This window comes from Mustelus asterias, chromosome 19 (genome assembly GCF_964213995.1).
Source record: "Mustelus asterias chromosome 19, sMusAst1.hap1.1, whole genome shotgun sequence".
Taxonomy (NCBI): Eukaryota; Metazoa; Chordata; class Chondrichthyes; order Carcharhiniformes; family Triakidae; genus Mustelus; species Mustelus asterias.
This window is the reverse complement of record NC_135819.1, coordinates 30,996,323-31,015,993: the sequence shown is the minus strand read 5'-3', so window position 1 is coordinate 31,015,993 and position 19,671 is coordinate 30,996,323. Positions and strand designations below refer to the sequence as shown.

Genomic DNA, 19,671 nt, shown 5'->3' with positions numbered 1-19,671 from the left:
TTATTAAACATAACTACTGCCTAGTTTATTAAGTTAACACCACAGGTCATAACCTCCTGTGGACAATAGAACATGCAAACCCAAACTGGATTCATCTCATCGATCTCTGTAGTTTCGTCTGTAATCTGCTCAAAAGTCTGCAGTTCTCTGAGCTCGGGTAGGGGCGATCTCTTCCCTTTGGATCTTTCTTCTCTGCTGCAAGAAACTTGGTGTCGACTTCCTTCCTTTCCAAACTTTTATTCCTTTCTCAGGGTTACAAAGCCAATGTGTCGAGTGGGCGGGGCAAGCCCTTAATCCAGCTCCTTCTTTGCTCCAAAAACCAAATTTAATTGAATCCAATTCATGGCCCCACAAGAGAGACAAACAAGATCCAAGCTGGCAAGAAAAGTCATTGCACCTCACCTTGGGCTTGATCTGACGCGTGATCTTAGCTAAAAGACCAAGAGATGAATCATGATTTCACTCCTGCCAGATGCGTATCAGTCCCCTCCTCCTCAAACTATCTCAGTCAACTGACCATGTGCCAGTGTGGCCTCTTTAAAAGGTGGTGTTGCTTTAAGAGTCAGTGTTTTGCTACAAGAGTCAGTTTGCCTGGTAAACAAGCAGCAGATGCCAAGAACAGGCTAATAACTGATTTTAGCCGGGAATGTGTTAATTTGTAGACTTAATGGACCTTTTGTTTATTTATGTTCCCCTGGGATTTTACACTAAGTTGATTGGTACAGACAAAGTCATGTGGTTAATGGGAGGAGCTAAGCTTGCAGGAAAGAAAGAGTTTCATTTTCATTTTTAGATTGGAGGGAAGGTACTGGATTCATTGTATCATATGGAAAGTGCTTGGTGCTTTGGAACACAACCCGAGGAAAGAGAAGCATTTCAGAATATCTGGTGCCTGAAGAGAGGTCAGAATAAATATGAAGCTGAGCAAGGTAGCGAAAGGGCAGGAAGGAATGTGGGGAGGAATATAATGCAGCTAATTATGGTTGGCTGTGGGCTTACGATAGAAACTTCAGGAAGATCCAACGGCAGGGATGAGTTTGGTGGATGTGAGAGTGGGGAATGATGGATCATGTCAAATACAGAAACCAGGAAGTGGAAACAGCAATGAATGAATGGAGAAAAATAGGAAGAACACCAACACGGTATCCATGGACAAACAGATTAATAAGTGCTTTTGAGGAGAAATGGAACAAGCCTTATCCACATATCCAATGTAAAGAAAAACGCGTTCCACATACTGACTCCCAACCGTCTCTTCAATCAGTGCTTCAACAGAAAGGACAGGCTAATGACTGATCTTCAATCCCAGTTCCTGGTCAGCTGACTCAGCAATTTGCTACAATTCTCCTCCAAGCTATCTAACGTTACAACACTAACTTTCTCACCCAGAGGGTGGTGAGCATCTGGAATTCATTCCTCAAGTTGGGGCAGGGGCTGAAATCACAGAATTGAATCATAGAATCCCTACAGTGCAGATGGAGGCCATTCGGCCCATCAAGCCTGCGCTGACAACAATCCCACCCAGGCCCTATCCCTGTATTTAACCCTCATATTTACCCTGCTAATCCCACTGGCACGAAAGGGCAATTTATCATGGCCGATCAACCTAATGGACTATTATTTAAACGGTGAAAAATTACAACATGCTACTGTGCAGAGGGACTTGGGGGTCCTTGTGCATGAATCACAAAAACTCAGGTGCAGCAGGTAATCAAGAAGGCAAATGGAATGTTGGCCTTTATTGTGAGAGGGATGGAGTATAAAAGCAGGGAGGTCTTGCTGCAACTGTACAGGGTACTGGTGAGGCCGCACCTAGAGTACTGTGTACAATTTTGGTCCCCTTATTTAAGAAAGGATATATTAGCTTTGGAGGGGGTACAGAGAAGGTTAGAAACATAGAAAAACTACAGCACAAACAGGCCCTTCGGCCCACAAGTTGTGCCGAACACATCCCTACCTTCTAGACCTACCTATAACCCTCCATCCTATTAAGTCCCATGTACTCATCCAGAAGTCTCTTAAAAGACCCTATTGAGTTCGCCTCCACCACCCCTGACGGCAGCCGATTCCACTCGCCCACCACCCTCTGTGTGAAAAACTTACCCCTAACATCTCCCCTGTACCTACCCCCCAGCACCTTAAACCTGTGTCCTCTTGTAGCAGACATTTCCACCCTGGGAAAAAGCCTCAGAGTCCACCCGATCTATGCCTCTCAACATCTTATACACCTCTATTAGGTCTCCTCTCAAGGAGAATCTCTCCAAGGAGAAAAGACCGAGCTCCCTCAGCCTATCCTCATAAGGCATGCCACTCAATCTAGGCAACATCCTTGTAAATCTCCTCTGCACCCTTTCAATCTTTTCCACATCCTTCCTGTAATGAGGCGACCAGAACTGAGCACAGTACTCCAAGTGGGGTCTGACGAGGGTCTTATAAAGCTGCATCATTATCCCCGGACTCCTAAACTCAATCCCTCGATTGATCAAGGCCAGCACACCATACGCCTTCTTAACCACCTCCTCCACCTGCGGGGCCGATTTCGGAGTCCTATGGACCCGGACCCCAAGGTCCTTCTGATCCTCTACCGTACTAAGAGTCTTTCCCTTTATATTGTACTCCTTCATCCCATTTGTCCTACCAAAATGGACCACGACGCATTTATCTGGGTTGAAGTCCATCTGCCACTTCTCCGCCCAGTCTTGCATCCTATCTATGTCCCTCTGTAACTTCTGACATCCCTCCAAACTATCCACAACCCCACCAACCTTCGTGTCATCGGCAAACTTACCAACCCATCCCTCCGCTTCCTCATCCAGGTCATTTGTGAAAATGACAAACAGCAAGGGTCCCAGAACAGATCCCTGGGGCACACCACTGGTGACCGACCTCCATTTAGAAAAAGACCCATCTATACCCACTCTCTGCCTCCTTTGGGCAAGCCAGTTCTGGATCCACCGGGCAGCAGCCCCTTGGATCCCATGCCCTCTCACTTTTTCTCGAAGCCTTGCATGGGGGACCTTATCGAACGCCTTGCTAAAATCCATATAAACCACATCTACCGCCTTCCCTTCGTCAATGTGTTTAGTCACATTTTCGAAGAACTCCACCAGGCTCGTAAGGCACGATCTGCCCTTGACAAAGCCATGCTGAGTATTCTTGAGTATACTAAACCTCTCTAAATGCTCATAAATCTTGTCCCTCAGGATCTTCTCCATCAGCTTACCAACCACTGAGGTTAGACTCACCGGTCGGTAATTCCCTGGGCTATCCCTATTCCCCTTCTTGAAAATAGGAACCACATCCGCAATCCTCCGGCACCTCTCCCGTCTCCATCGACGACACAAAGATCATCGCCAGAGGCTCTGCAATCTCCTCCCTCGCCTCCCACAGTAACCTGGGGTACATCCCATCCGGACCCGGCGACTTACCTATCTTGATGCCATTCAAAGATTCCAGCACAACCTCTTTCTTAAAGTCCACATACTCAATCCTTTCAGTCCACCGCACGCCCGCAGTACATCCACCCAGGTCCTTCTCCTCTGTGAAAACCGAGGCAAAATACTCATTGAGCACCTCTGCCATTTCTACTGGTTCCGTACAGACTTTCCCGCCTTCACCTTTTATAGGTCCTATTCCGTCACGTCTCATCCTTTTACTCTTTACATATTTATAGAACGCCTTAGGGTTCTCCTTAATCCTACCTGCCAAGGCTTTCTCATGACCCCTTCTGGCTCTCCTAATTTCCTTCTTTAGTTCCTTCCTACAAGCCGTATACTCTTCTAAATCCCTATCTTCGCCAAGCTCTCTGAGCCTTTTGTACGCTTTCCTTTTCTTCTCAACTAGGTCCCGCACAGCTTTCGTGCACCACGGTTCCTTTAACCGACCAACACCTCCCTGTCTCCAGGTTCACCAGGTTGATTCCGGAGATGAGAGGGTTAGCTTATGAGGAGAGATTGAGTAGACTGGGCCTGTACTCATTGGAGTTTAGAAAGTTAGGGGAGATCTTATAGAGACATATAAGATCATGAAGGGGCTAGACAGGGTAGAAGCAGCGAGGTTATTTCCACTTACAATGGAAACAAGAACTCGGGGGCATAACCTCAAAATACGGGGGAGTCAATTTAGAACTGAGTTGAGGAGGAACTTCTTCTCCCAGAGGGTAGTGAATCTTTGGAATTCTCTGCCCAATGAAGCAGTAGAGGCTACCTCGTTAAATGTGGTTAAGTCACAGATAGATAGATTTTTAACCATTAAGGGAATTAAGGGTCATGGGGAGCGGGCGGGTAAGTGGAACTGAACCCACTATCAGATCAGCCATGATCTTATTGAATGGCGGGGCAGGCTCAAGGGGCTAGATGACCTATTCCTGCTCCTATTTCTTATGTTCTTATGTTCTAACCCGCACATCTTTGGGCTGCAGGAGGAAACCGGATCACCCGGAGGAAACCCACGCAGACACAGGGAGAACGTGCAAACTCCACACAGACAGTGACCCAAGCTGGGAATTGAACCCGGGTCCCTGGCGCTCTGAAGCAGCAGTGCTAACCACTGTGCTGCCCTATACTGAACTCACTTAAAAGATAAAAGCAACATACTGCAGATGCTGGAAATCTGAAATAAAAACAGAAAAATGATGGAAAAACTCAGAAGTCACCCATTAGTGGAGAGAGAAACAGAGTTGACGCTTCCAGTCTGAATGACTCTTCTTCAGGGCTAAAGCGATGGAGAAATGGGATGGATTTGACACTGTTTGGGGGGGTGGGGGCAGGGGGGGGCCGGGGGAGCAGGTGGAGACAGAGGGTCAGGGACAGGTGGAAGCTCAAGAGAGATTTGACAGAGATGTCATGGGAACAAACCAGTGGGAGGTTTAACGATGGTGTTAAAGATTAAAGGAAGAGCTGATAGCAGTGTAATAGGGTAAGATAGCAGAATACGTTAATAGCAAAACAAACGTCAGTGAAAGTAAAATTTAAAAACAAGTCACTGTGGCTCTGTGGGAGAGGGGGATGGGGACATTGGAACAAAAACACTGGATTAAAAAAGGGAGTTAAAACGAAGGAGACATGGTCTGAAGTTGCTGAATTCAATGTTCAATCCAGAAGACTGTGAAGTGCCTAACCGGAGATGAGCGCGGGAATTCTACCACCCCGACCGCCACGGAATCGGAGCGGGCGAGGGACAGACCATGCAAATGGCCGTTGACCTCAGGCGGGAATTTCCGGTCTCGCTCGAGCGAGGTGTTGTTCCCTTCAGTTTGTGTTGGGTGTTGCTGTAACATTGCAGCAGGCCAAGGATGGACATGTGAGCGAGAGGGCAAATGGTGAGTTGACAGGAAGTTGGGGTCATGCTTACGGATGGAGCAAAGCTCTTCCACAAAGCGGTCACCCAGTCTGCGTTTAGATTCCTTAATGTAGAGGAGACCGCTTTGGGAGATGCGAATACAGTGAATACAATTGAAGGAGGTGTCAGTGTTTTGGGGCCTTGGACAGTGAGGAGGGGGGAGGTAAAGGGGCAGGTCTTGCAACTTCTGCGATTGCAGGGGAAGATGCAGTGGGAAGGGGATGAGAAGCTGGGGGGTGACGGTCGAGTGGAGTCGGGGGTGACGGGGGAGTGGAGTCGGGGGTGACGGGGGAGTGGAGTCGGGGGTGACGGGGGAGTGGAGTCGGGGGCGACGGCCGAGTGGAGTCGGGGGCGACGGCCGAGTGGAGTCGGGGGCGACGGCCGAGTGGAGTCGGGGGCGACGGCCGAGTGGAGTCGGGGGTGACGGGGGAGTGGAGTCGGGGGAGTGGAGTCGGGGGTGACGGGGGAGTGGAGTCGGGGGAGTGGAGTCGGGGGTGACGGGGGAGTGGAGTCGGGGGAGTGGAGTCGGGGGTGACGGGGGAGTGGAGTCGGGGGCGACGGCCGAGTGGAGTCGGGGGTGACGGCCGAGTGGAGTCAGGGGTGACGGCCGAGTGGAGTCGGGGGCGACGGCCGAGTGGAGTCGGGGGCGACGGCCGAGTGGAGTCGGGGGTGACGGGGGAGTGGAGTCGGGGGAGTGGAGTCGGGGGTGACGGGGGAGTGGAGTCGGGGGCGACGGCCGAGTGGAGTCGGGGGTGACGGCCGAGTGGAGTCGGGGGCGACGGCCGAGTGGAGTCGGGGGCGACGGGGGAGTGGAGTCGGGGGAGTGGAGTCGGGGGTGACGGGGGAGTGGAGTCGGGGGAGTGGAGTCGGGGGTGACGGGGGAGTGGAGTCGGGGGAGTGGAGTCGGGGGTGACGGGGGAGTGGAGTCGGGGGAGTGGAGTCGGGGGTGACGGGGGAGTGGAGTCGGGGGAGTGGAGTCGGGGGTGACGGGGGAGTGGAGTCGGGGGAGTGGAGTCGGGGGTGACGGGGGAGTGGAGTCGGGGGTGACGGGGGAGTGGAGTCGGGGGTGACGGGGGAGTGGAGTCGGGGGTGACGGGGGAGTGGAGTCGGGGGTGACGGGGGAGTGGAGTCGGGGGTGACGGGGGAGTGGAGTCGGGGGTGACGGGGGAGTGGAGTCGGGGGTGACGGGGGAGTGGAGTCGGGGGTGACGGGGGAGTGGAGTCGGGGGTGACGGGGTAGTGGAGTCGGGGGTGACGGGGGAGTGGAGTCGGGGGTGACGGGGGAGTGGAGTCGGGGGTGACGGGGGTGTGGAGTCGGGGGTGACGGGGGTGTGGAGTCGGGGGTGACGGGGGTGTGGAGTCGGGGGTGACGGGCGGGTGGGGTTGGGGGCGACGAGGGAGTGGGGTCGGGGGCGATGGGGGAGTGGAGTCGGGGGCGACGGGGGAGTGGAGTCGGGGGTGATGGGGGAGTGGGGTTGGGGGTGACGGGGGAGTGGGGTTGGGGGTGACGGGGGAGTAGGGTTGGGGGTGACGGGGGAGTGGGGTTGGTGGTGACGGGGGAGTGGGGTTGGGGGTGACGGGGGAGTGGGGTTGGGGGTGACGGGGGAGTGGAGTTGGGGGTGACGGGGGAGTGGAGTGGGGGGTGACGGGGGAGTGGGGTTGGGGGCGACGGGGGAGTGGAGTCGGGGGTGACGGGGGAGTGGGGTCGGGGGTGACGGGGGAGTGGGGTCGGGGGTGACGGGGGAGTGGGGTCGGGGGTGACGGGGGAGTGGGGTCGGGGGTGACGGGGGAGTGGAGTTGGGGGTGACGGCGGAGTGGAGCAGGGTGTCACACACGGAGCTGTCCCTGCAGAATGCTGATGGGGGGTGTGGGGGAAGGTGTCTGCTGGTGGCATTGTGCTGGAGTTGGTGCAGATGGAGGTAGGGTGTGGGTGAGAGGAAGATGTGTTTGAATAGTTTTTGGAGCTGCGTCTGCAGTGCTGTAACCTGTAACCTGGCTACGGACCAGGGGTTGCAAAATGGGATTAAAATGAGCGGCGAGCTTTTTTCCCCTCTCGTTCAGCTGGTGCAGACAGGATGGGCTGAATAGCGCCCCTCTGCTGTAAAATCCAGCAACTCCCTCTCTAACAGCACTGTGGGTGCACCTACACATGGGCTGCAGCTGTTCAAGAAAGTGGCTCACCACCATCTTCTCAAGAGTAATTAGGGATGGGCAATAAATACTGGACTAGCCAGAGACACACACATCCAATGAACGAATGAAACTTCTCCATGGTTTCATGGTTCTTGCACAGCAAAAGAATTTCATTGACTGTGGACATTCTGAGATCATGAAAGTTGCGATATAAATGTCTTTTTTTGAGATCAGGGGGCCAGTGGAGCGGCACGTTGGCACAGTAGTTAGCACTGCCACCTCACAGCGCCAGGGACCCCCCACTCACTCTCTGCCCCCGCCCTCCCCCCCAACACAGTCCTTGCTGAGGGTAAGTATCTGAGCTTGGGCTGAAACCTTGCCTCTTCGCAGTTTAACTTGGTTAGGAACTGTCTCTGATGCCCAGGTCTACTGAGGATTAAGGAAATTTGGCATGTCAGCTACGACTCTCACCAACTTTTACAGATGCACCATGGAAAGCATTCTTTCTGGTTGTATCACAGCTTGGTATGGCTCCTGCTCTGCCCAAGACCGCAAAGAACAGCAAAATGTCGTGAATGTAGCCCAGTCCATCACGCAAACCAGCCTCCCATCCAATCTCTCTGTCTACACTTCCTGCTGCCTCAGCAAAGCAGCCAGCATAATTAAGGACCCCACGCACCCCAGACATTCTCTTTTCCACCTTCTTCCGTCGGGAAAAAGGTACAAAAGTCTGAGGTTCACGTACCAACCGACTCAAGAACAGCTTCTTCCCTGCTGCTGTCAGACCTTTGAATGGACTTACCTCGCATTAAGTTGATCTTTCTCTACACCCTAGCTATGACTGTAACACTACATTCTGCACTCTCTTCTTTCCTTCTCTATGAACGGTATGCTTTGTCTGTATAGCGCGCAAGAAACAATACTTTTCACTGTCTGTTAATACATGTGACAATAATAAATCAAATCAAGTATTCCAGGCATTCAGGGAAAGAATACATCCTCTCGGTGTCTTATCGTTGACCACAAGAGGATGATTTGCGGTCTGATTTCTGTTGTTCCACAATGGAATTGTCGGCTTATATACAGAAAATCAGATTGCCTCCTTATCATCAGATCAGAAAGCAGTGGTTGCAGCCTCTCAGTGAGGCGGTGACAGCTCAGTATATACTCCTGCTCACTAAAAAAGATAAGCTTTATTAGTTTCAGATAAAAACACATCATCCAGTCAGAATCAATTAAAACCTTCCCTTTTCTTTTACAAAGGCCATACAAATAATACCAGTTAAAAAGGTGTTGTAATGATGACTTAATTGAAGATTTCTATTGCCTCCCCACTCTTTTGCAAGATATTCAAATTTAAAGCATATAAATATCACATTTTAAAAAAACAAACTATTTTAGTAATTTGATGCAAAATATCTCAGCGATTTTCACCATTAATATACAAAATTCATCTTTTAAACACCAGACATCTGTTGTAGTTCAATTGGTTCAGATATAAAAATACTTTTTTTTTGCTTTAGTACCTTTGTAACATTGAAAGGTTAGATACATTCAAAGTGGCTATCAAAGAACAAAAGTGTCTTTAGTTGAGATATGTCGCCAGGAACGTAGCTCCCCCATGTTCCTCCATACCAGCAAAAGAAGCATTCCGTTGACTTTCCTCCCTCTCCCTTCTATTCCAACCATTTTGGTCCACAGTTTTATACCCCTGTTCAAATGTACACAAGATAAAGTTGAGTATTGGTTGAAGTTATTCATTCTCTTTTGGTCCAGTTGACCCAGGAATCAAATATTCAGCAATGTGCGACTGTTTCGTAGATTCCAGTTCCTCTTGCTAAAATGCTCAGTTTTGCTGTCACACGGTTCATTAACAAGACGCACGATATTGAAGACAGAGCTTAGGAACAGGAGTGGGCCATTCAGTGCTACAAGCCTGGCTAGTGGCCGATTCACATCTCAACTGCATTTACTCACCCTTTCAATGCTCCCTAACCAACTAACATCTATCAGTCTTGAAAGCTGACCGAACACTTGCAGTCTTTTGGCGGAGGAAGTTCCTGGCTTGCAGGTGGGTGAAAAATGTGATGAGATGTCATTCCTGAATGGCCTGGCTCGAAGGCATCAGAGAGCTATTGCCCCCCCCACGTTTGTCTATTCTACAAAGTGCATCGCCTGCTGGCTACATTTCTTTCACCTACAGCCCCCTGCATACAAATATGTCAGCACTCACCATGGCAATATCTCCACCAATCAGAGTCAACTTGCCAACCGAGCAGCACCCCTTTTCTCATGAAGTACAAATTGTTGTTCCCTTTGAAATTTGGTATTCTTGCAATTGTCCTGATGAGTGCAAGCAGCAAATTTTTGACGGCATGTCTCTTTTTATCAGAGAAGCGAATGAGAAAATGGACACCAAGTTGAGGGAACAGGATGATTATGAACAGGAACAGGGTCACCATGCTGAGCGGACAGATTCAGGACAGATTTAGCAGCTTAAATCTCGGCACCCACGAGGCCTTGTGGACCATCAGCAGAAACAGAATTGTATTTCCCCACCAAAAGAGAAAATGCTGGAAAATCTCAGCGGGTCTGGCAGCATCTGTAAGGAGAGAAAAGAGCTGACGTTTCGAGTCCAGATGACCCTTTGTCAAAGGTAAAAGGCAGAGAAAATGGGAGATATTTATACTGCAGGGTGAGGGAATGAAAGATGAGTCATAGCCACAAAACCAATGGGAAAGGCTGCTAATGGCAGTCCGTAGAGAGAATAAAAGGCCGAATGGCCAAACGGCAGAGAAGCTGAAATCAGAGGGTAAACTGTGACAGACGAAGATGTGGGGGGAGGGGGGTGATGGGTGGGAGAGAGGTCAACTTGAGAAAAAGGGGCAAGGGGTAGCAAAGGGGAGAAAAGGTAAGAAAAAGGGGGATGAAGTAGGGGGAAGAAAAATAGAGAAAGATAATAAAGAAATAAAAGGTGGAGAACAGTTGTATTCCATCTGTAACCTCAAGACCCGGCATGTCCCTCAGTCCATTATTACCGTCAAGCCTGAGTACCAGCGCTGGTTCATTGAGGCATTGAGGAGCCATGTCAGAGCAGTGCTTGCTGAGAATGAGGTGCTGATTTTACAACAACTCTTCTAAACAGTGGAAGCAGCAAACTGCAAACAAAGTTAAGCAAACCCACAAAAAATAGATCCTGTCGAAACTCTGCAGCCCTGACATCCAGCAGTCCAAGGTACTGGGCAATTAAATAACCACGAGGAGAGGCAGTCTCCATGTACAGCCCCAATGATCTAGGCCCATCAATCCGCAATTAGCCACCGGAGGGACACTCTGTTTAGAGAGAGACTAGTGCTTATGGTTTGAGAGGCATCACTCTGCATCAAACAAGGCTGTAAGAAGTCTAACAACACCAGGTTAAAGTCCAACAGGTTTATTTGGTAGCAAAAGCCGCTAGCTTTCGGAACAGGCTGTTCCTTCGTCAGGTGGGTGGGACTTTAACCTGGTGTTGTGAGACTTCTTACTGTGCTTACCCCAGTCCAACGCCGGCATCTCCACATCAATATCACTGACACCAGACTTCATTACAGAGAAGTCAGAGAAGTCCAAAGATGTGCGGGCTAGGTTGATTGGCCATTCTAAATTGCCCCTTAGTGTCCCGGGATGCATAGGTCAGAGGGGTTAGTGGGTAAAATATGTAGGGATATGTGGATAGCCCCTGGGTGGGATTGTGGTCGGTGCAGACTCGATGGGCCGAATGGCCTCTTTCTGCACTGTAGGATTCTATGATAACAGCCTTGGTTCAAACATGGACAAAAGAGCTGACAGCCAGAAGTGAGGCGAGGGTGACTGCCTGTACGTGATATCAAGGCCACATTTGGCTGAGTGGGAACTGTAGCAAACGTGGAGCCCATGGGAGTCAGGAGGAAAACTCTCCCAGGAGTCTTACTTAGCACAAGGTTGTGGTGGTTGGAGGCCATTCATCTCAGTCCCAGCACACTGCTGCAGGAGTTTCTCATGTTAGTGTCCTAGGCCCAACCATCTTTAACTGCTTCAGTAATAACCTCTTTATTGTTGATTGTACAGTCTTCAATGCCATTGACAATTACTCAGTCCTTGACTGCATGTGTGGGTAATATTAGACTGGTAACTGGTAAGTAACATTCACGCCACACAAATATCTAGCAATCGCCTTCTCCAATATTAGAGAATCTCAACATCCTAGGTGGTTACTGCTAACCTGCAACTTAACTGGCCAATCATATAACCCAAGGGGTATTCTGTGGTCAATAGATAACCTGTTGATTGCCTAAATCATCAGCATCATCTATAAGGCACAAGTCAGGATGTGATAGAATACTCGCCACTTGTCTGATGAGGGTAGCTGCAAAAACACTCGAGACACCATCCAGGGCAAAGCAAATATGATTGTCAGCTCAACCACTAGGTTACACATCTAATACTGCGCACTATGATTGTCAGAATGCAGCTCACCAAAGTTTCATTAGCATCACCTCCCAAACCCATGATCTACACTCATTTTTATTCATTCGTGGGACAGGAGTGTCACTGGCTAACCAGCATTTATTGCCCATCCCTTGTTGCCCGAGGGCAGTTGAGTCAACCACATTGCTGTGGCTCTGGAGTCACATGTAGGCCAAACCAGGTAAGGTTGGCAGATTTCCTTCCCTAATGGACATCAATGAACCAGATGGGTTTTTCCCACAATCGACAACGGTCATCAGTAGATTCTTAATTCCAGATTTATTGTTTACTGAATTCGAATTCCACTAACTGAGGGATTCGAACCGGGATCCCCAGGACATTAGCTGAGTTTCTGGATTAATAGTCTAGAGATAATACCACTAGGTCATCGCCTCCCATAAGAACAAGGATGCTGGAAAGTTGCGCTCCAACCCCCACATCATGATGATTTGGCCGGATCACCATTCTTGGGTCAAAACCTGCAAGCTCCTGTGTAATCCATCACGAGGGTCGCCAACACAACAACTGCAGAGGTGCAAGTCGGAAGTCCACCACTAACCTCATACAGCTAACTAGAGAAGGGGAAATAAAAGCTAGCAATGCTCGCATCCCAAGAATGAATGAAACATCATGAAAAAATGGTCACTACCTTGTAATCAGAAGTGAGACAACAATACTGAGCATTTTGATTGTGGCAGGAAGTGAAGAGACACATTAGGATTACGAAGAGGAAAATTGGAATGCAATTGAGTAAGTCTGAATGCAGTAGTAGGAACGTCACTTCTAGGAATATGATTCCCAAGATGGATATTCAGGCCGGTGTGCTCCGAAACTGCTTCAATCCAGTTATTAAGGCATTTTCTCAAAACAGGAGTGGGGTCTCAGCAGCGAGCATTATTTGTCCCCAGAGTGAGACCCAATGTTCTAATGTTTCTGCTCCTCAATGTGCTGCCACTTGATGGTTCAGCTGAGGTGCATTTGGTCCAAGAAATCCCAGGCGCTGCTTGTTCTTCCTTTGCTCGGTCATCTACAAAATATAACAAAAACCCATATCAAAACAGGATAATGCAGCATGCCAAGGGACCCTTTGGCCCATCGTCCCTGTCCCACTTCTTTCCAAAGAGTTTCCCAATCACTCCCACTCTGCTCTGTCTTTGAGAACATCAAGAACGAGGGGACACGGATTCAAAATAATCGGCAAAAGGGGTAAAAGTGAGGTGAAGAAACGTTTTTTCACCCAGAGGGTGGTTGGAGTCTGAAATGAACTTCCTGAGAAGGTGCTGGAGGCAGGGTCGATCGAGATATGCCCTTTCAGTGAGGCAGTGCAAACTTGATGGACCAAATGGCCTCCGGATGGCCTGTAAAGGTTCTGAGATTCTTGAGAGCTCTGCCATTTTCCTTTTCAAACATTTATGGGAACAGGAATTAGCCTTTGACCCCTTACACCAGACCATGAGACCATGGCTGTGACTTCACTCCACATACCCACCTTTTGCGAACAAAATTCTATTGATCACAAATTGAAAATTGATCTTTTATCCAGCATCAATTTGTCACTTGCAAAAAGTGTTCCAAATTTCTACCATACTTTCTCAAGTTCACTCTGCAAAGTCTAGCTCTCATTTTTAGCTTATGACCTCCAGATGTGGATTACAAAGAACAGGAGATTCTGAGATAGAGAATTCCACAGGTTCACTACCCACTGAGTGGAGAAATGTTTCCTCATCTCAGTCTTTTCAGGGAGAACAATCCCAGTCTATTCAATCTCTCCTTACAGCTAATGATTAAAGGTAAACCTGTTCTGTACTCGCTCCAAAGCCTCCACGTCCTTCTGGTAGTGTGGTGAGCAGAATTGGACACACTACTCCATATGTGGCCTAACCAACGTTTATATAAGTGTAACATAATTTGCCAACTTATATATTCGATGCCCTGTCTGATGAAGGCAAGCGTGCCATATGCTTTCTTCAAGACCTTTTCCACCTGTGCTGCCACTTTTAAGGCTCTGTGGACCTGCAAACCCAGATCTCTGTGTGTCTATCCTCCTGATGGTTCTGCCATTTATTTTATAGCTCCCACCTGAATTGGATCTACCAAAATGCATCACCTTGCATGTGTCCGGATTAAATTCCATCTGCCATTTCTCAGCCCAATTTTCCAGCCTATCACTATCCTGCTTTATTCTCTGACAATCTTCATCACTATCCGCAACTCCACCAATCTTAGTATCATCCGCAAACTTGCTATTCAGACCAGCCGCCACCGCCTTCTGAGATAGAGAATTCCACAGGTTCACTACCCATTGAGTGAAGAAATGTTTCCTCATCTCAGTCCTAAATGGTCTCCCCCATATCCTGAGACTGTGTCCCCTGGTTCTAGTTTCCCCAACCAGGGAAAACATCCTCCCAGCATCCAGTCTGTCCAGCCCGGTTAGAATTTTATACGTTTCAATCAGATCTCCTCATCCTTCTAAACTCTAGTGAATACAGGCCCAGTCGAACCAATCCCTCACAGGACAGTCCCACCAACCATGGTATCAGCCTCGTGATCAACGTTGACATTAATCTGGTCCAACTAATCACACATCCATTGAAGAATCTAATGTTTGTCCCAATGAAACCAACTGGATGGGAATCAGACGGATTCTACAGTGAGTTGCTGATCTGCTTCCCAGATGGTCAAGGTGAAAGTTATTATCATAGATTATAGTGGAGCCAATTTTTGCTTTCTGCCACATAGGTGCCCTCCCCACCTGCCCAGTCACCGCCCCCTCCCCACCCAGTCACCCCCACCCACCCCCTCAGTCGCCACCCCACCCCAGGGATTCACAGACAATTAGGGAACATATTCGGAGAGAGTAGCCGAGTCCCAGGAACAATGCGGCCAGAGTTTAACTTGCTCCTTTACCTGTTCTTTCAGCTCTGAGAGTTGACCAGACAGCTGCACCACCAGGTTCATGGTCAATTCCAACTTATCCTGCAAAGACCTGATTTCATTCTGTTCATTATCGCCTTCGTTACTGACCAAGGAGATGGCCCGCATCCGAGGAAACCAATCCAGGTTCTTCTCCTGTAACCAACCAAGGAAATTAGTCCAAACTTCAGCCAGGCCGCAGAACTCAGCAGTGATGGGCTTTTTGTTAATACGTTGAGGTAAATTAATATACTGGAAGGAAAGGGGAGGAAAGGGAAGGGGAGAGGGAGGGGGGAGAAAAAGTAAAGGAAGGGAAGGAAGAAAGAAAGAACGAAAGAAGCTTCTAACGACTGCGGGATGTCCCAAAAGAAGTTACAGCCAATTCAGTATTTTTGAATTACAGTCACTGCTGTAAGAAACTTATGTCCCAAATACTGTTGGAAATTTATGATTGCTTGATAACGCTACAGCATAAAAAGGCTTACATCTATATAGCAATTTCCAGAAAATATTCCTGCTACTCTACAGAAATACAATTAGACAAATCACTTCCCAAAGGAACAAAATCGTAGAAACCCTACAGTGCAGAAAGAGGCCATTCGGCCCATCGAGTCTGCACCGACCACAATCCCACCCAGGCCCCACCCCCACATCCCCACATATTTACCCACTAATCCCTTTAACCTACGCATCTCAGGACGCTAAGGGGCAATTTTAGCATGGCCAATCAACCTAACCCGCACATCTTTGGACAAAATCTTTGGACAAAATCTTTGGACAAAATGTACGCCTTTCCCCCACCCAGTGCCATGGAAAACTCTACTGTGGTGGTAGCATTCTTATTGATTTGGCAAAATTCTTTTAACATCAGTTACTGAAAACAAAGGAAGGAAGTAGTGGGAGGGCAGGGTGGAGAGTCTGAAATAATCCTTTTTTGTGACACTGTTATAAGCAATAGTCAAGATTAATGTTTGGCTGCCTCAATGGCCGTCTAATTGTTAATCACACACCATTTCAGAGCCTTCACTTTATTTTGTAAGCTGATGGATCAGAATGGTAAATAGCTGCACAATGTCCTGACTGATGCCCAGCATTGTAGAGAAGGTTACTGTACAAAGCAGTCTGCTCCAAACTCAGAAACTGACAGGAACAAAATAACGGAGGTCCACCTCGTTCACCTTTGACCAGCTGACAGTCACATGGTACAATGATTTCAGGGTAATCAGTCTTTACCCTTCGGCAGACACCAGATGATGGAATCACCCCCCCAGTCATGGAGAGCTTTCAGAACCATGGGTTTAATGGTCACCTGTCTGGGGTGGTGAGTGGACAATGTGCCGTGAAGGTGCTAGTTTGGCTGACATTTGGATCAGGCACAGGGGAGAGTGGAGCTGTTTAAACCTTCTACAGTGCCGGTTCAGACCAATCTCCTGACACCGGCTGGATTCTTCCTGAATGGAAGAGGCCTCCCTGCAGCTAACTGGGGAGCCCGGAGCTCCATCTGGCAATTTAACCCCTCAATCTCCACAGCCACACATGTTACAGGGTCACAGGTCACCCAGTGCAGGGATGCCCATGCCACAATGACAGTCTGGTAGTCACGGTTACATTTTGTTTTGATGTTTTCGGGGTTTCTTCCCTCTTTCCCCTATCTAACCGGCAGGTCCCACCTCTAAATGGTGACCCTGACAACCGTTCAGGGAGCCTCCTATTGGCCCTCCTATCCTCCGTCCCTAATTGGACATGAGAATGCCATCTGGTCACTAACTGACCAGCTTATTGACTCTGGCGTCAGGTGTAAACACTGACAGGATTCGGGGTAGGCAAACGATCCCAATGTCAGGGTCCAGACCCCAGAAGCAAAGTCCTGCCTGATAGGTTCAAAGTTAGCATTACCCCCAAGTATGCTGTCCTTACCATTCTGTTTCTATTTTATAAAAGGACATTAGACAGTCAGATATGCTCCCATTGTTGAACATACTGAGTGTTCATGATGCTGGCATTGGACTGGTAATGACCCAGTGGGAAGATGAAGTGATGTCTCCCAGTGTGCTGAGGTTCCTTTCAGGTTACACACATTATTAAAGGTTCTTGCATAACACTCGAGTAAAAAGCTTTCAGCTATGTGACTGCAGCTGCCAATACTCAAAACAGTAAGAAGTCTTAAAACACCAGGTTAAAGTCAAAGAACAAAGAACATTACAACACAGGAACAGGCCCTTCGGCCCTCCAAGCCCATGCTGCTCCCTAGTCCAAACTAGACCATTCTTTTGTATCCCTCCATTCCCACTCCGTTCATGTGGCTATCTAGATAAGTCTTAAACGTTCCCATTGTGTCCGCCTCCACCACCTTGCCCGGCAGCGCATTCCAGGCCCCCACCACCCTCTGTGTAAAATAGTCCAACAGGTTTATTCTGGGCTCACCTGATGAAGGAGCAGCTCCAAATGCTCGTGATTCCAAATAAATCTGTTGGACTTTAACCTGCTTTTTACTCGAGTGTAGTGTAAGAACCTTTAATAATATGTGTAACCTGAAAGGAACATCAGCACACTGGGCATTTAATCACTGTTGGAGTTGGTATACTGTGTTGGAGAACTGAGACCCATCTTCGCACTCACACTCCTCAAACAGAGCTTGCTAAGTGTCCCAGACCCCAACATGAAATGACACAAATGGCATGAGGATGCACAAATGGGTCGGGCTTGCAGTTTTCTAGCACAAGCCTGCACAGGTCAGATTTTCCCAGCCCAGAAGAAGGTCCAGCCCAGGATGTGTGGAGGTTACAGTCTGTTTGGGGCGGGGAGGGGAGAAAGGAGACAGCTACCTTTGAACCTATAATTCCCAAAGTTCTCCAACACTAGAGCCCTCCTTGTACCAATGATCGTTAGGATGAGTCAACTTAATTATTATACCATGGGAATACCAGGATGGTGGAATGTAAACTAGACGGACTTTGGACTTTTCTCAGGTAGTAATTCCCAGGCCATAAATGCTGGTAAATAGTCAGCAGTGTTAACACAATCCCACTGGACTCACCCTGATCATTTGTGCAACGTAACTTTCCGGTCCAGTGTATTCAGTGGGATCCTTGACTTTGATTAAGACAATGAAGTATAAATAGTACCACATGTTGTGTTCAACTTTGATGTGCTCCTCAAAAGACACAGTCTTGTTGTCAAACTTGTCTCTTTCAAGTCCTTCAAATAAAACAAAAAAATAATTGGTTAGCCGTATGTTATTAGTGCCTGTGAATCTGTGCTGGGCTTGCTGGTGGCTCATTGGAAGGAGATGGTGTTTGGCTGTTTGTTGTATTGTGTTAGAGGAAGCTTTTGACTCCATAGGCTACATAAGTATAAACAGTAGGGTCTCAGGGGTCTATACCGATGTCCCCATTAATCTGCTTATACTAATATATACAACTATAGCTAGGTCAGACTGAGGATTCATCCATCACTGAGGCATAATGCTAAAAACAAACATACTGGGTGGAATTTTACCCGCGCATCCACCCAAGGTTTGTATGATCCTGCCCGAGGCCAGCGGAGAATGCCGTTCTCCGAGCCTCACCTGTCCCCGGAACCGGGGCAGGCGTGCCGGTAAAATTCCTGCCACAGACTCGTGAACATTAAACAGTTTAAAGCAGCGAGCAAAAGTAAATTTGGCACAGTTAACTTGGCTCCTAAGGTCACATTATCAAGACATGAGGCGTCCATTAGACAGGGGTTGGACATTTTCCAAGATCTAGCACAATTGTTCCACCACTGGTCACCCAACAGGCTGATACTCGTGGCATTTGCTCAATGATAGTAGCTATAATATCCACAATGCTCTGGTCTGCAGGAACCACAGGGTTTTACTGATCAGACACTCATGAATCAGTCAGATGTAACCAGGGCGGCACGGTGGCACAGTGGTTAGCACTGCTGCCTCACAGTACCAGGGACCTGGGTTCGATTCCGGCCTTGGGTCGCTGTCTGTGTGGAGTCTGCAACATTCTCCCTGTGTCTGCGTGGGTTTCCTCCCACAGTCCGAAAGACATGCTGGTTAGGGGCATTGGCCATGCTAAATTCTCCCTCAGTGTTACCCGAACAGGCGCCGGAGTGTGGCGACTTGGGGATTTTCATAGTAACTTCATTGCAGTGTTAATGTAAGCTTACTTGTGACACTAATAAATAAACTTAAACTTTAAAATAAAGGCAAAATACTGCGGATGCTGGAATCTGAAACAAAAACAGAAAATGCTGGAAAATCTCAGAAGGTCTGACAGCATCTGTGGAGAGAGAATGGAGCCAACGTTTCGAGTCTGGATGATCTGAAATGTTGTGACCATGAACTAGGCTGCACTGCACCCTGGGGGGTACCTGCTGCTTGTTGTGAGGTTGACCAGAGTGGAATGGGGGAAGAATGAGCCACTACGACCAACCCCCTGCTTTCCCCCCCCAGCCTCCTCTCCACCATCCCTCCCCACTCCCCCCAACCCCGAGATCAGTCTTTAATTCTGGAAGATTCCCAGACAGTTTGGGAAGGCTGTTGATCCTTGGCTTCATGCAGTTTTCAGGCTGATGCTCTGTTTGCGACACTCACTTCCGGAAGTAGGGTCTGAATATAGTCCAGCTCTCCCAACTCTTTTCCAAGTCTGACAGAAAATAAATAGAAGGCGTCTTCTAGCTCCTGCTGAGAGTGGGTCAGCTGAGCAGGAGTGTCCTTGGCGAGAGACTTTAATAAAACCACAAGGCAGGGCGGGCGATGTGGGAAAATCCCAGCAGATATATCTGACAGCATCATCAATTGAAAATTAAT

The 19,671-nt window shown here is 48.6% G+C and overlaps 1 protein-coding gene across 5 annotated transcripts in view; it reads right to left on the bottom strand.

Moving 5' to 3' along the window:
* Positions 1 to 8,651: 8,651 nt before the first annotated feature.
* itpr2 (inositol 1,4,5-trisphosphate receptor, type 2) overlaps positions 8,652 to 19,671 on the bottom strand; it is a 252,424-nt gene continuing 241,404 nt past the window's right edge. For all 5 annotated transcript variants that reach the window (XM_078235257.1, XM_078235259.1, XM_078235258.1 and 2 more), the window contains 3 exons: positions 17,908 to 18,068; positions 14,865 to 15,026; positions 8,652 to 12,984 (listed from right to left, as the gene is read on the bottom strand). In XM_078235257.1, coding sequence (XP_078091383.1) covers positions 12,898 to 12,984; positions 14,865 to 15,026; positions 17,908 to 18,068 — 410 coding nt within the window. In that variant the 3' untranslated portion in view covers positions 8,652 to 12,897. The remainder of the gene's footprint in view (positions 12,985 to 14,864; positions 15,027 to 17,907; positions 18,069 to 19,671) is intronic.